Genomic DNA, 17,322 nt, shown 5'->3' on the forward strand with positions numbered 1-17,322 from the left:
AATTGTAGCCTCAGGTTTCACCCCCCACCCCCGTGGGTTGGGTAACATAGAAACATAGACAATAGGTGCAGGAGGAGGCCATTTGGCCCTTCAAGCCAGCACCACCATTCAATATGATCATGGCTGATCATCCAAAATCAGTACCCCAGATTTCTCCCCAGATCCCTTGATTCCCTTAACCCTAAGAGAATCGTTCTATTGGGAACCTGCTTCCAAAGTTTCAACACCACCCCACCCTCTCCCTCTATGTGTGTGTGTGTGTGTGTGTGTGTGTGTGTGTGGGGGGGGGGTATAACAAAATAACCTTTAATTCACACTTCAATTGATTGGTTTCCAAGGAAGTATGCGGAAAAGCATGCATCCCTCTGCAAATGTATGGATGTTGTTGTCTTGGAAACAGATGGGCAAAGGAGGGGTGGGTGGGAGGGAGGGAGGGAGGGGGAGTGACGGAGGGAAATGCTTCGAGCAACTAGTGAGCAGCGAGTTTTACCGTGTGAGCGAGCTGTCAATCAGTAGCCGGCTAAGGAGAGGCCGGCAGTGAGAACACACACAGACACAGAGGGGCAGAGAGAGAGAGAGAGAGAGAGGCAGAGCCGCAAGCATGGCTACAATAACATGTACCCGTTTCAGCGAAGAATTCCAGATGTACGAGGAATTGGGAAAGTAAGGAGCGTGGGTTTCTTACCGCCCTTGGCACTGGCGAGAGAGTATTGCCCTTTAACTTTCACTCTGACCGTAAGCGTGTGAGTGTGAGTCCGTGTCCATGTTCGTCTGTGTGTGTGGGTGTGTATGTTTGCCCGTGTATGTGTGTGTCCCCGTGTGTGTGCCCGTGTATGTGTCTCTGTGTGTGTGTGTCTGTGTGCGCCCATATGTGTGTGTCCCCGTGTGTGTCTGTGTGTGTGTGTGTGTCTGTGTGTGTGTGTGCGCCCATGTGTGTGTGTGCCCGTGTTTCTGTGTGTGTGCCCGTGTGTGTGTGGGTCTGTGTGTGTGTCCGTGTGTGTGACTGTGTGTGTGTGCCTGTGCGTGTGTGTGAGCCTGTGTGTGTGTGTGCCTGTGTGTGTGTGTATGTGCCCGTGTGTGTGTGCCTGTGTGTGTGTGTATGTGCCCGTGTGTGTGTGCCTGTGTGTGTGTGTGCCTGTGTGTGTGTGTGTGTGACTGTGTGTGTGTGCCTGTGCGTGTGTGTGAGCCTGTGTGTGTGTGTGCCTGTGTGTGTGTGTATGTGCCCGTGTGTGTGTGCCTGTGTGTGTGTGTATGTGCCCGTGTGTGTGTGCCTGTGTGTGTGTGTGCCTGTGTGTGTGTGCCTGTGTGTGTGTGTGTGCCTGTGTGTGTGTGTGTGTGTGTGTGTGTGCCTGTGTGTGTGCCTGTGTGTGTGGGTGGGTGTGTCTCTATGTGCGCCTGTGTGTGTGTGTGTGTGTGTCTATGTGTGCCTGTGTGGGTGTGTGCCTGTGTGTTCCTGTGTGTTCCTGTGTGTGTGTGCCTCTGTGTGCCCGTGTGTGTGTGCCTGTGTGTGTCTGTGCCTGTGTGTTCCTGTGCCCGTGTTCCTGTGCCCGTGTGTGTGAGTGAGTGAGTGTGCCCGTGTGTGTGTGTGTGTGAGTGAGTGAGTGTGTGTGACTGACTGTTCACTGTTTGCTGATTTCAGAGGTGCCTTCTCCATTGTCAAACGCTGTGTGAAGATTTTGACAGGACAGGAGTATGCAGCGAAGATCATCAACACAAAGAAACTGTCGGCCAGGGGTAAGTGCCCTTTGGTGCGGCGAGCCCGAGGCCAAGAGGGGGAGAGGCGTGGGGAGGGAGGGAGGGAGGGAGGGAGGGAGAGATTGTGTACCCCGTGTGTGAGTGTGTGTTCATTGCCAGAGGAAGGGTGGGGGGAGAGAAGCGTTCCTTCTGTCTGTATTTGGTTCACTGCGTTGGATTTGCAAATACATCCCCCTCTCCCCCCCCCCTCTCCTCCCCCCCCCTCTCCTCCCCCCCTCTCCTCCCCCCCCCCTCTCCTCCCCCCCCCTCTCCTCCCCCCACTCTCCTCCCCCCCCTCTCCTCCCCCCTCTCCTCCCCCCCTCTCCTCCCCCCCTCTCCTCCCCCCCTCTCCTCCCCCCCTCTCCTCCCCCCCTCTCCTCCCCCCCTCTCCTCCCCCCCCTCTCCTCCCCCCCTCTCCTCCCCCCCTCTCCTCTCCCCCCTCTCCTCCCCCCCTCTCCTCCCCCCCTCTCCTCCCCCCTCTCCTCCCCCCCTCTCCTCCCCCCCTCTCCTCTCCTCTCTCCCCTCTCCTCTCCCCCCTCTCCTCTCCCCCCTCTCCTCTCCCCCCTCTCCTCTCCCCCCTCTCCTCTCCCCCCTCTCCTCTCCCCCTCTCCTCCCCCCTCTCCTCCCCCCCTCTCCTCTCCTCTCTCCCCTCTCCTCCCCCCCCTCCTCTCCCCCTCTCCTCTCCCCCCTCTCCTCTCCCCCTCTCCTCTCCCCCCTCTCCTACCCCCCCTCTCCTCTCCTCTCTCCCCTCTCCTCCCCCCCTCTCCTCTCCTCTCCCCCCTCTCCTCTCCCCCCTCTCCTCCCCCCTCTCCCCCTTTCTTCTCCCCTCCCCCTTTCTTCTCCCCTCCCCCTTTCTTCTCCCCTCTCCTCCCTCCCCCTTTCTCCCCGTGGGAGGGGCTGCAGATAGCTAGTCTGGGCTCAGTGGGCCGAATGGCTTTAGTCTGTGCCTTCACTGAGGCAGGCAGGGAGGGGGTGATGATGGGAGGGTGGGGTGAGGGGAGAGAGGTGGGAGAGGAGAGAGGGTAAGGAAGGGGGTGAGGGGCAGGGGTTTGAGGGGAGGAAAGTGAAGGGGAGGGATAGGGGAACGGCCAGGAGTGAGATGGGAGAGAGGGGATGGGGAAGGAGCGGGAGGAAGGGAGGGGGTGAAGGGAAGGGAGGGAGCAGGATGCGAGAGGGCGAGAGAGAGGGTGGTGGTGAAGGGGAGGAGAGGAGAGGGGTTGAAGGGGTGGCTAGTTTAGTTGAAGCAAGTCTCTCCCCCCCCCTGTTGTTCCCCCCCTGCCCTGGGAAGGGGCCATTATAGGTCACCTCCCTCCCCTTCTGTCTGCACAGGAGATTCAGGAGGGGGGAGAGTTTAACAGACCCCCTAAGCCAAGGGGTGGTGCAGTGAGAGGGCCACGTAGTTTCCCCCCTCCCCATGGGGACTGTTCCTGCCCCCACCCCTGTAACTGGGAATGGGGCTCACAAACAACCCCCCACACCTGCCCCCTACTCCCACCCCTCCCTCCTCTTCATCCTCTCCTGCCTCCTCCCCCTCCCTTTCACTCCCTCCCCCTCTCCACCCCGACTTCTCTCCTCACTCTCTCCCTTCCCCCTCCCTTTCACTTCCTCTTCCTCTGCCCCCACTCACTCTCCCCTGACCCTGCTCCCTCCTCCTTCACCCTCCCTCATCCACCTCGTTCAACCCCCTCTCTTCCCATCAACTCCCTCCACCTTTCCCTTTACTCTACCCCTCCCCTCTCTCCATGCTGTCCCTCCCCTTCACTCCACTCTGCTCCTTTGGATACAGGGTGGAGGGGGGGTGGAGGGGGGGTGATTGGGAGATGGTTGGACATAGGCCAAAGATGAAAAGACAAAATATGTGAGATAATGAGGTGTAAAATGTGAAGCCAGAAGACAAAATACCCAAAGTGGGTCAGGCAGCATCTCTGGGGACATGGATAGTTGACATTTCGGGTCAGGAGCCACCTCTTTTGTGTCCTTTTGTGTAAACCAGCATCTGCAGTTCATAGTTTTTAAGAAGACTGCATTTTAAGAGATCCGAAACGTTGCCTATCCATGTTCTTCAGCGATGCTACCTGAGCCACTGAGTTACTCCAGCACTTTGTGCCCTTTCACCATCTGTGTGTGAAGTTTGCACGTTCTCCCGGTGACCGTGTGGGTTTTCTCCGGGTGCTCCGGTTTCCTCCCACGTCCAAAAGACGAGCGACTTCGTAGTTTAATTGGCCCTTTGTAAAGTGTCAAAACGAGGAACTGCAGATGCTGGTTTACCAAAAAAGACACAAAGTGCTGGAGTAACTCAGCGGGTCAGGCAGCATCGCTGGAGGACGTTTCAGGTCGGGACCCTTATGCAAGCCATGCTGAAGAACACATTAAACCCTCTGTTTTATTTCCCCATTGAGATAATAGTCTGCTTTTAGATTCCACTTAACTGCATCACCTCACACATCCCCACATTATCTCTCCTTGCCAAGATTCCACCCACTTGCTCCACCTATCTAGATCTTGCTGCGGTCTTAATCTTGCAACCTGCCCTCCCACTTACTTTCATGCCAGCCGCAAACTTGGACACCAGGAGAGAGAAACAAATTCTTTGCTCCTGTAATCCGAGAACAGAACAAAGAATAGTGCAGCACAAGAACATGCCCTTCAGCCCACAATGTCCGTGCTAGACATGATGCCAAGACCAACTATTATCAACCTGCATGTAATCCACATGCCTTCACCACAGTGGTGCAGAGGTAGAGCTGCTGCCTTACAGCGCCAGACACCTGGGTTCGATCCTGACTACGGGTGATGTCCATACAGAGTTTGTATGTTCTCACTGTGACCGCATTGGATTTTCTCCAGGTGCTCTCACATGCCAAGCCCGTGCGGGTTTGTAGATTAATGGGCCTCAGAAAAAATTGCAAATTTTCATTACTGCTAGTGTACGAGGACTCGATGGGTTGAAGGGTTTGTTCTAACACTGTATCTCTAAAGTCTCGTTCCATATCCATGTGCCTATCCAAAAGCCGATCTTAAATACCACTATCATAACTGTTTCCCGGGCAGAGAGTTCCAGGCACCCACCAATCAGTGTAAAAAAAAAAATTGGCCCGCACATCTCCTTTAATCTTTGCCCCTTAAAGCTATGCCCTCTAATATTTGATATTTCTATCTTGGGGAGAAAAAGGTTCTGACTGTCTACCCTATCTATACCTCTCATCTTTAAGCTATGCAAGCTAGTATGTGATTTTTAATAATGAAACGTAATGCACTTGAGTGGAGCTAAGAAACAAAACAAACACCCTGTGGGGAGTTGTCTCTGGTCTTCCAAACAATTGTGCTACCGTTGGGTAGAGTATAACTAGAGGTTAATGTAACAAAGGTGGAGTCTTTAATGCACATATTATCTGCGTAAGACAGGTGAGTTTATAAATTGGATCAACCAAATGAACAGTGATCATGCGGCGGGTGAATTTGCAAGATGGTATGAGAGTCAGTATGTTGTGGGAACAGTGAGGAGCACAGCGCATTGGTGGAGCAGTAAACTTGCTGCCACAGCGTTGGTGACTGAAGTTTTGATCCTGACTCGATGTGGTGTCTGTGCGAGTTTGTAAAGCTCCCTGTGACCACTTGAGTTTTCTCTGGGTGCTCTGGTTTAGTCCCACATCCCAAAGACGTGCGGGTTTGTAGATGAATTGCTTCTGTAAATTGTAAACTGTCACTAGTGTACGGGTTGATCGCTGGTCGGCATGGATTCGGTGCACTGAAGGGCTTGTTTCCACGTTGTATCTTTAAACGAAACTAAACGACACTAGACTATTTTAGATCAATTATTATGCAATCAGAAAGTGTCCATTGATGAGTTGGTAACTGATCACTTTGGGGAAAAGTGATCATAATGTGAAAGATTTTTCTACATAAAGTGATTTACATAAATGACTGGAAAATGTGGTTCAAAAGTGGTTGACAAGAGTTGAAGGTAATATATAAAAAGCAAATGTGGATAACTTTGTGGAAACAAAAGTAGTGAACCTGATGGTGGGGAAATTTCACGATTCAACAGACGCAAAAATAATGATAAAGGGAACTTGGAGTCCTAGGCTAGGAAGAAGCTGATTGTAAGAACCTGCGTGGGTGCACAAAAAGAAAACGATGAAGGAAGGTTGATAGGGGTCTCCTAATGAAGTTATTTTGGGGAAAAGGGAAATAGCAGAGAAATTAAACAACATGGGTTCTTTCAGTATTTATTGCCTATTGTCTCTCAAAACCCATCCCTATTTTAACCCCAACTCCCCATTTACTGGTGGCCTCCCCCATTCTTCATTTACTGGTGCCCACCCCCATTCTTCATTTACTGGTGCCCACCCCCATTCTTCATTTACTAGTGCTTGGGTAATAGAATTGGGGGGAGGGGGGGGAGTAAATGGGAATGTAGAGGGAGTCAATGGATTATAGGGCTCAGGTGTGCCTGTTTCTGCGCTGAATGATTCTATGGTTTGAGTAACGAAGAGGAGGGATCTTCTTCGTAAGACTGCATTTGGAATGCACCAAGGCAAATTCCTTGTACGTATACATACTTGGCGAATAAAATTTATTCAATTCAATATTGTGATAGAAATACATAAAATCATGAGAGGCATAGAAACAGGGTAGACCCAGAATCTTTTCCCCAGGGTGGAAATGTCCAACACTATAACTAAGAGGTGAGAGGGGGAAAGTTTAAAGGCGATGCGCTGGGCAAGTTCCTTTTCTACAGTGAGGGTAAGTAGCAATTGTTTTTACAGTGAGTGTGGTGGGTGCCTGGAACGTGCTGCCAGGGGTGGTGTTGGAGGCAGATACGATAGTGGTATTTAAGAGGCCTTTAGAAGTGGGATAGAGGGATATGGATCACACGCAGGGAGATGAGATCAGTTTAACTTGACATCACGTCTGGCGCGAACACCGTGGGTCGCAGGGCACGGTTCCTGTGCTGCACGGTTGTTCTGGTTGATGTTCTGTGTAACTCCTGGAATCTTGAGGAAAACACAAAATGCTGGAGGGACTCAGCAGGTCAGGCAGCATCTGTGGTGAGAAGGGACCAAAGACCTTTCTCCCAGCAACTGCAGTCTCTTGCAACTACATTAAGCTTCAATGAGAGTCGCGAGCATGTCTCCAAGATTGCTTTCAATCCTGTCCAGGGTGAGGTGTGATTGCAAGTGACTGAGGGCACAGGTCCCATACATAGGGCGCTGGTTGTAGCTTTCAATCAGGCCTTGGAGGAGGCGATCCAGTGATGCGTGACTCACTTTCATGCATGTCGATAGTGCAAAAAACAATTATTGTGGAAATTATCATAAATGCAATGAATGTGGCTGAAAACCTGAGTGTCGAGAGTGGGAAGTGAAAAAAGGTGGGTGTCAAAAATGTTCACCAACTTAGAGTGGGTGTGTGAATTATCCGGGCAAATCTAGAACAATGAGCAGATTTAATTAATTTTACTATTTAACTGTTTTGGCTCTTGTTGGGGTACTGTACAAGTGGGGATGGGTCTGTCTCTGTATAACACTGGGGTACAGTACTGGTGGGGATGGGTCTGTCTCTGTATAACACTGGGGTACAGTACTGGTGGGGATGGGTCTGTCTCTGTATAACACTGGGGTACAGTACTGGTGGGGATGGGTCTGTCTCTGTATAACACTGGGGTACAGTACTGGTGGGGATGGGTCTGTCACTCTATAACACTGGGGTACAGTACCAGTAGGGAAGGGTCTATTGTTGTATAACATTGGGGTACAGTACCGGTGGGGACGGGTCTGTCACTGTATAACACTGGGGTACAGTACTGGTGGGGATTGATGCTACAGAACATTGCATTTCAGTGAGATCTGGGGTTCAGGTAATTGAATTGCAAATATGTTAGCGGCAGGAACAGAAAGCCGGCTTTTTTTGCAAGAATAGTGCAGGAGAAATCTACTCCAAGTCTTAAAGGCTTTGGTGAGATGGCGTAATGTTTCATTGAAGGGCCGATGAACATGCGTTACAGGCAAGGTGGTGGGTGTGCAGACCGAGCTGCCAGAGGAGGTAGATGAGGCAGGTACTATCATAACATTTAATAGACACGCATTTAATGGACAGGTAAATGGCTAGGAAAGTTTTAGAGAGTTATGGGCCAATCGCGAGCAGTGGGACTAGTGTAGATGGGCATCTTGGTCAGCATGGACGACTTGGGCCGCAGGGCTTGTTTCCGTGCTGTATGACTCTGAGATGTGCCAAATATACTTTGGAACTAAACAGTCAATCCAATTATTTTATGAGTTTTATCGTATTTGAATAATCTTGACATTAGTGAGGCAAGTAATGTTCATTATTTTGTACAGTGTTCTGCAAAATGTCGTTACTTGACTGACTTGACATGCTAAATAGCTTTCCTGAGATGTGCAACTCCTGGATAATGGGACCCTGAAGAGCTTTATTTAGCCACAATGTATTGGAGGTTGAATTAGACTTTTGATTTGCAAACAGTTGCAGTGAAGATCCACTGATAACTATTGGTAATGTACATTTCCTTCCAGCTACTTCATGGACATGACAAATGTGTGCATTTTGGAAACTGACCCTCAAGGCCAGGATTATGTGCAATCCAACTTCATCTGCTGTTCTAGGTGGGGACGATGTCAGCGAGACCAAGCACAGACCGGGCGATCGTTTCGCTGCACATCCCCGCTCAGCCCGCCTTGGCCTATGCGATCTCCTGGTTGTCAAACACTTTAACTATGTGGTCAAATCAAATCAGACTGTACATGAAGCCATGCACAAGCACAACAGGGTGGCACAACAGGGTGGCACAACAGGGTGGCACAACAGGGTTCGATCCTGACTATGGGTGTTGCCTGTGCTGCATTTGTACGTTCTCCCTGTGACCGCGTGGGTTTTCTCCGGATGCTCTGGTTTCCTGCCACTTCCCAAAGACGTACAGGGTTGTAGGTTAATTGGTTTCTGTAAATTGTCCCTAGTGTGTGTGATAAAACTAATGTACAGGCACCCGCTGGTTGGCATGGACTGGATGGGTTGAAGGGCCTGTTACTACGCAGTCTCTCGAAAGTAAACTAAAGATAAGAAGGAAAATGAGACTACCCCAATATGTCATCTTGGTCAGCATGGGCAAGGTGGGCTGAAGGGCCCGTTTCTGTGCTGTACAGCTACAATACACAATAGACAATAGGTGCAGGAGTAGGCCATTCGGCCCTTCAAGCCAGCACCGCCGTTCAATGTGATCATGGCTGATCATTCACAATCAGTACCCCGTTCCTGCCTTCTCCCCATACCCCCTGACTCCGCTATCTTTAAGAGCTGTATCTAGCTCTCTCCTGAAAGCATCCAGAGAATTGGCCTCCACTGCTTTCTGAGGCAGAGAATTCCATAGATTTACAACTCTCTGACTGAAAAAGGTTTTCCTCATCTCCGTTCTAAATGGCCTACCCCTTATTCGTAAACTGTGGCCCCTGGTTCTGGACTCCCCCAACATTGGGAACATGTTTCCTGCCTCTAACGTGTCCAATCCCTTAATAATCCTATATGTTTCAATAAGATCCCCTCTCATCCTTCTAAATTCCAGCGTATACAAGCCTAGTCGCTCCAGTCTTTCAACATACGACAGTCCCGCCATTCCGGGAATTTAACCTAGTGAATCTACGCTGCATGCCCTTAATAGCAAGAATATCCTTCCTCAAATTTGGAGACCCAAACTGCACACAGTACTCCAGGTGCGGTCTCATTAGGGCCCTGTACAACTGCAGAAGGACCTCTTTGCTCCTATACTCAACTCCTCTTGTCATAAAGGCTAACATGCCATTAACTTTCTTCACTGCCTGCTGAACCTGGATGCTAACTTTAAGTGACTGATGAACAAGGACACCCAGATCTCTTTGTACTTCCCCATTTCCTAACTTGACACCATTCAGATAATAATCTGCCTTCCTATTCTTTCCACCATAACCTCACATTTATCCACATTAAACTGCATCTGCCATGCATCCGCCCACTCACATAACCTGTCCAAGTCACCCTGCAACGTCATAGGATCCTCCTCACAGTTCACACTGCCACCCAGCTTTGTGTCATCTGCAAATTTGCTAATGAAATTTCTACATATCTTCATGGTTGAGAGTAAACTATCTCTGTGGTTAAGCTGAGAACTCATGACCCATGTTTTACCTGTTAGGCAAATGAGTTAGAAGTGGATTTGCATTATTACATAGAATGGACATAGGCAAATGTTGGGACAGACTATTGCACACAGTTTTTCCCTAGGTGACTGTTCTCTGCAAAATTGTATTTAGCGATACAGTGTGGAAACAGGCCCTTCAGCACACCGAGTCCACGCGACCAGCAATATCCTACACACTAGCACTATTTTACACACTCGAGACACTTTACAATTTTTACCAAAGCCAATTAACCTACAAACCCGCACTTCTTTGGGATGTGGGAGGAAACCGGAGCACCTGGAGAAGCACTCCCTGTAACACAGGCCCTCGAATCCCGGCAACATCTTCATAAATTATCTCTGCAGTCTTTCCAGTTTAATGACATCATTCCAAAAGCAAGCTCACCAAAGCTGAACACAATACTCCAAATGTGGCTTCACCAATATCTTGTACAACTGTAAAATAAGGTTAAAGGGAACTATAAACCTGCACTCCTAGATGGCCCCTGCTCTACAACACTCCCTATCTACCTGTGATGCCACTTTCAGGGAACTGTGTACCTCTGCTCTACAACACTTCCCAGGGCCCTGCCATTCACTATGTAGGTCCTGCCTTGGATTGACTTCAAACCTGGTTTGACACAGTGCTGGAGGAACTCAGCGGGTCAGAGAGCATCTCTGGAGGATATAGGTAGGCAATGTTTTGGGTTTTCAAACCAAGGCCGTGGTCGTGCAAGAGGTGGTCCATAGTGTTCCGTTGCTGAGGGAGGATTAGCGTTGTGCAGGTCGCTTCAAGAACCTGATTGTTGTAAGAAAGTAGCTGTTCCTGAACCTGGTGGTGTGGGACTTCAGGCTTCTGTACCTCCTGCCCGATGGTAGCAGTGAGAAGAGGGCACAGCCTGGATAGTGGGGATCCTCTATGATAGATTTTGCTTTCTCGGGGCAGCGCCTTTTATGGAAAGAGTGTTAATGCTTCCGGTTGAAGATCCATCATCAGAGAATATTGAGATATCATTGGATGGACTTTCTGAGATGAGGAAGCAGCAGTTTAGTGGTGAACTGTAGGGGTGAAGATTGGAAAGAGTGTTACTGTATTGGTAACTTTGAAGACTCTCCCACAACTGGTGACTGACACAGGTTCAATGATTAAGTTTAGATCTAAGACTGACGGACATTTGATCACAAAATTATTCCAGGATAAAGTGCATCCAAAGTGAGGTGACGTAGGGCAGCACGGTGGTGCAATGGTAGAGTTGCTGCCTCACGACGCCAGAGACCGGTGTTCAATCCTGACCACGGCTGCTGTCTGTACGGAGTTTGTACGTTCTCCCTGTGACCGCGTGGGATTCCTCCAGGTGCACCGGTTTCCTCCCACACTCCAAAGACGTGCAGGTTTGTAGTTTAATTGTCTTCTGTAAATTGTCCCTAGTGTGTAGGATAGAACTAGTGTGCGGATGATCGTTGGACCGAAGGGCCTGTTTCCACGCTGCTCATGTAAACTAAATTAAACTGAAGTCTCTCACTGACTGACAGAACAGGTCAAAGTTCCAAAAACTAACTTGTTTTCCTATGTTTCTGACCGATGCAAAGATTGGTGTATTTGTTGGTGTCATCTCTCTGTCCTCTGTTGACATGGAATATAGCCCGAGGAAATAGTCATGTCACACAACACGGGAGCAGGCCCTTCAGCCCAACTTGCCCACGCCGACCAACATGTCCCACCCACACTAGTCCCACCTGCCTGCGTTTGGTCCATATCCCTCTAAACTCTTGACTCAGGACATTTCATGAGAACGGTGCCACAGAAATGCAAGTTCTTTATGAGTCTGCTCTGTTGAGTTCTTTGAACGTAACTGCACTTTCCCTTCATAAGCCACATCTGTTGATGGAGTCTGTGGTTTGTTGTCACGGTGGCAATGGAGCATGAAATGTTTTGGAAGGCAGTCTGGTAAATCACATCAATTAAACCAACGTGGTTATGCTGCCTGACCTGCTGAGTACTCCAGCACTTTGTGTTTTGCCCAAGATTCCAGGATCTGAAGTTTCTTGTGTCTCCAAGCTTACTTGTTGTGTGCAGAGGGTGCAGAGGAGGTTTACTAGACTGATACCTGGATCAGGGATAAGATTTGATAGGAACTTTTTTCACACAAAGGGTGGTAGGTGTATCAGAACAACCAATTGCAGTGAAAGGTAGTCACAATAGTGTCCGTGGCTGAGTTAATCCAGGCTGACCAAGTTCTTTACCTTCATCGAGACCTTGCATAGGCAGGGCACGCAGATACCAATGTCCGGAGGCAAATGAAAGTCACAAGAGTCATACAGCATGGAAACAGGCCCTTCAGCCCAAATTGCCCATCCCGACCTACATGCCCCATCGACACTAATCCCACCTGCTTGTTTTTGGCCATATCCCTCTAAACCTGCCCTATTCATGTACTTGTCTAACTATCTAACGATGCGATAGTATCTGCCTCAACTACCTCCTCCAGCAGCTCGTTCCACTCACCTCTGTGCAAAAAGGTTACCCCCTCAGGTTCCTGTTAAATCTTTCCCCTATCACCTTAAACCTATGTCCTCTAGTTCTCAATTCCCCTACTCTGGGCAAGACTCCTAGCCTACTCAACCTCTCCCTGTAGCTCAGGCCTCGGCTCGCATCCTAGCAACATCCTCGTAAATCTTCTCTGCCCCCTTGACGACATCTTTCCTATAACATGGTGACCAAAACTGGACACAACAATCTAAATCTGGTCTCACCAACTTCTTATATAACTTTAGGCTTTAAAGATACAGCGTGGAAACAGGCCCTTCGGCCCACTGAACCTGCACTGACCAGCGATCACCCCATACACTTGTGTACACAACTAAAATTGTGTTTTCGTCTTTTAGCTCATTAACGAAATGCCATATTTTCTAAAATCACGACAGTTTACTTACAGCAAGCTTACTGAAGAAGGGACCCGACCTGAAATACGGCCTTAGCTTTCCTTACATAGATGCTGCCTGACCTGCTGAGTACTCCAGCACTTTGTGTTTTGCCCAAGATTCCAGCATCTGCAGTTTCTTGTGTCTCCAAGCTTACTTGGAGTCTTGTGTGCAGTTCTGCTCGCGCCATTACCGAAAGGATGTAAAGGCTTTGGAGAGGGTGCAGAGGAGGTTTACTAGACTGATATCTGGATCGGGGGATAAGATTTGATAGGAACCTGAGGGGTAACTTTTTCACACAAAGGGATGTGGGTGTATGGAACGAGCAGTCGAGCACGTAGTTGAGGCAGGTACTGTAACAATATTTAAGAAACATTTGGACAGGTTAATGGATAGGACAAGTTTGCAGGGAGAGGAAGGACAGACTTGGATTATTTTCTCTGGAGCATCGGAGTCTCGGGGGAGACCTCATTGAAGTTTATAAACTTACGAGATGCACAGTTAGGGTACGCAGTCAGAACCTTTTCCCTGGGATGGAAATGCCAAAGTCCAGAGGGTCTAGCTTTAAGATGAGAGGGGCAAAGTTTAAAGATGGCGCAAGGTTTTACAGGTGGGGCACAGGGAAGTTCGTGTTAATAGACAATAGACAATAGGTGCAGGAGTAGGCCATTCAGCCCTTCGACCCAGCACCGCCATTCAGTGCGATCATGGCTGATCACTCTCAATCAGTACCCCGTTCCTGCCTTCTCCCCATACCCCCTCACTCCGCTATCCTTAAGAGCTCTATCCAGCTCTCTCTGGAAAGCATCCAACGAACTGGCCTCCACTGCCTTCTGAGGCAGAGAATTCCACACTTTCACCACTCTCTGACTGAAAATATTCTTCCTCATCTCCGTTCTAAATGGCCTACCCTTTATTCTTAAACTGTGGCTCCTTGTTCTGGACTCCCCCAACATTGGGAACATGTTTCCTGCCTCTAATGTGTCCAATCCCCTAATTATCTTATATGTTTCAATAAGATCCCCCTTCATCCTTCTAAATTTCAGTGTATACAAGCCCAATCGCTCCAGCCTTTCAACATACGACAGTCCCGCCATTCCGGGAATTAACCTAGTGAACCTACGCTGCACACCCTCCATAGCAAGAATATCCTTCCTCAAATTTGGAGACCAAAACTGCACACAGTACTCCAGGTGCGGTCTCACCAGGGCCCGGTTCATAAATTATCGGAGCAGAATGAGGTCATTTAGCCCATTGAGTCTACTTTGCCATTCAATCATGGCCGATCTATCTTTCCCTCTCAATCCCATTCTCCTGCTTTCTCCCCATAACCCCTGATACCGTACTAATCACGAATCTGTCAAACAGCACGTTAAAAATACCCCATGATTTGGTCCCCACAGCCATCTGTGGCAATAAATTCCACAAATTCACCACCCTCTGATTAAAGAAATTCCTCCTCATCTCCTTTCTAAAGGTACGTCCTTTTATTCTGAGGTTGTGCCCTCTGGTTCTAGACTCTCCCACTAGTGGAAACATCCTCTCCACATCCACTCTATCCAGGCCTTTCATTATTCGGGAGGTTTCAAGGAAGGCCGGGAGGGGGGGGAGTGGGGTTGTTTGAGGTTACTTAAAATTCATACCTTTGGGTTATAACCTACCCAAGCGGAATATGAGCTGCTGTTCCCCCAGTTTGAGTGTGGCCTCACTCTGGCAATGGGGAGGTTGCTTACTAAAACATCATGAAGATTTATAGATTGGAAACTGTGTACCAAATCATGAGAGGAATAGATCGGGTAGACGCACAGGAACTTTTGCCCAGAGTAGGGGAATCAAGAACCAGGGACATTGGTTTAAGGTGAGGTAGGAAAGATTTGATAGGAACCTGAGGGGTAACTTTTTCACACAAAGGGTGGTGGGTGTATGGAACGAGCTGTCGGAGCACGTACTATAACAATATTTAAGAAACATTTGGACAGGTTAATAGATAGGATTATCGGGTCTCGACCCGAAACGTCACCCATTCCTTCTCTCCCGAGATGCTGCCTGACCTGCTGAGTTACTCCAGCATTTTGTGAATAAATCGATTTGTACCAGCATCTGCAGTTATTTTCTTATATTAATAGATAGGACGTTTAGAGGGATATGGGCCAAACGCAAGCAGGTGGGACTAGTGTAGATGGGGCATGCTTGTCAGTGTGGACAAGTTGAGCCAAAGGACCTGTTTCCAAGTGGTATGACCATGACTCTAAATTGATTTATAAACGACATTCATCACAGTTTCTCTTACTACTGTTTAAAACCTGTCTAACGTCTACAGAAGGTGATCCTCATTTGAATTACACTGTGTGAGTACTCAAAGCAGCAATATAATGCTGTATGATTAATTCATGAAGCCCTTCTGTTCAACTAACCCACACGTGTCACATCACTTAAAATACACACCTATAGGAAGGTGGCAGCGGATGAAAGTTCAGAAGTTATAGAAGCAGAATTAGGCCATCCGGCCCATCAAGTCCATTCCGCCATTCAATTATGGCTGATCTATTATTCCCTCTCAACCCTATTCTCCTGCCTTCTCCCCATAACCCCTGAACACACTAACTAATCAAAAATCTGAGAATCTTCATCTTAAAAATACCCAATGACTTGGCCTCCACAGCCGTCTGTGGCAATGACTTCCACAGATTCACCACCCTCTGGCTAAAGACATACCTCATCTCCTTTCTAAAGGTATGTCCTTTAATTCTGAGGCTGTACCCTCTGGACCTAGACTCTCCCATCAGTAGAAACATCCTCTCCACATCCACTCTATCCAGGCCTTTCACTATTCGGTACGTTTCAATGTGGTCCCCCCTCATCTTTCAGCGAGTACAGGCCCAGAGCCGTCAAATACGCCTTACTCATCAACCCAATCATTCCTGGGATCGTTCTCGTAAACCTCCTCTGGACCCTCTCCAACGCCAACACATCCGTTCTCAGATATGTCACCCACCAAAGCAGTGGTATTACTGAAAACATTTGCAGAGAAGCAAAACTTTCCCTCCGCTGAGAATCAAAAGGTGCATGAATGAAATAATGAAACTTCCTTATATCTACTGATTGCCACAGACGGCTGTGGAGGCCAAGACAATGGATATTTTTAAGGTGGAGATCGATAGGACCTTGATTAGTAAGGATGTCGGGGGTTATGGGGCGATGGCAGGAGAATGGGGTTGAGAGGGAAAACTGATCAGTCATGATTGAATGGTGGAGTAGACGCAATGGGCCGAATGGCCTAATTCAGCTCCTATAACTTATGAACTTATGAGCTCCATTGCCAGAGTGAGGCCACATGCAAATTAGCGGAACAGCACCTCATATTCTTACAACCCAAGGGTATGAACGTTGAATTCTCCAATGTTAGGTAACTAATCAACAAATAACCTCCTCTCTTACAGCTTTCTCCTCCCCCTTACAATTACTCTGAAGAAATGTCCCGATCAGAAACATCTCCTATCCATGTTCTTCAGAGATACTGCATGACCCGCTGAGTTACTCCAGCACTTTGTGTCTTTGTTTGTAAACCAGCCTCTGCAGTTCCTCGTGTTTACTGATATGCTCCGTTGCCAGGGTGAAGCCACACACAAACTGGAGGACCAGCATCTCATAATCCCCTTGGGTAGCTTACAGCCCAGTGGTATGAACGTTGAATTCTCCAATGTTAGGTAACATCTAACAAGCCCCACCCCTCCTCCCCTGTGTTCCACCTGTAAAACTTTGCGCTGTCTTTAAACTTTGCCCCTCGCATTGTAAAGCTTTGCCTCGAGTCTTTGTAATGTTCAGCCTGGGAAAACATTTCCAACTGTCTACCTGATCTGTGCATCTCATAATTCCGTAAACTTTATTCACCCTATCTATTCCACTCATGATTTTGTATATGTATATGATCACTTCATTTGTGTGTGGAGTTTGTACGTTTTCCCTGTGACTGCATATGTTTTCTCTCGATGCTCCGGTGGTTGCCTCCCACCTTCCAAAGACGTGTGGGTTTGTAGGTTAATTGGTTTCTGTAAATGATCCCTGGTGGGTAGGTTAGTACTAGTGTATCGGTGATCACTGATTGGCTTGGACTCGGTGGGCTGAAGGGCATGTTTCCACGCTGTATCTCTGAAACTAATACCCAATAATAAACTTAAGCTAAACCCCAATTAGTCTGAGTGAGAAGAAGAGGTCAGGCAGGCAGGCCGGGGCTTTATTCCTTGGAGAGCAGGAGGCTCTTATAGAGTTGTGTAAAATCATGAGAAGAATAAATAGGGTGAATGCACAGTTTTTCATAGTGGAATCGTGAACAAGAGGACGTAGGTTTAAAGTGAGGGAGAAATTATTTAATAGGATTCTGAGGGGCAACTTCTTTACAGAGGGTGGTGGGTGTATGGAACAAAATGCCAGAGGAGGTACTGTAACAGTATTTAAAAGACACTTGGACAGATACATGGATAGGAAAGATTTAGAGG

The 17,322-nt window shown here is 48.4% G+C and overlaps 1 protein-coding gene across 1 annotated transcript in view; it reads left to right on the plus strand.

The window, feature by feature from the left end:
• The first annotated feature begins 456 nt into the window (after positions 1 to 456).
• Positions 457 to 17,322, plus strand: part of LOC144600182 (calcium/calmodulin-dependent protein kinase type II subunit alpha) — a 94,677-nt gene continuing 77,811 nt past the window's right edge. The window contains exons 1-2 of the mRNA XM_078411668.1: positions 457 to 663; positions 1,640 to 1,734. Coding sequence (XP_078267794.1) covers positions 602 to 663; positions 1,640 to 1,734 — 157 coding nt within the window. The 5' untranslated portion in view covers positions 457 to 601. The remainder of the gene's footprint in view (positions 664 to 1,639; positions 1,735 to 17,322) is intronic.

The sequence above is a fragment of the Rhinoraja longicauda genome, chromosome 14 (genome assembly GCF_053455715.1).
Source record: "Rhinoraja longicauda isolate Sanriku21f chromosome 14, sRhiLon1.1, whole genome shotgun sequence".
NCBI lineage: Eukaryota > Metazoa > Chordata > Chondrichthyes > Rajiformes > Arhynchobatidae > Rhinoraja > Rhinoraja longicauda.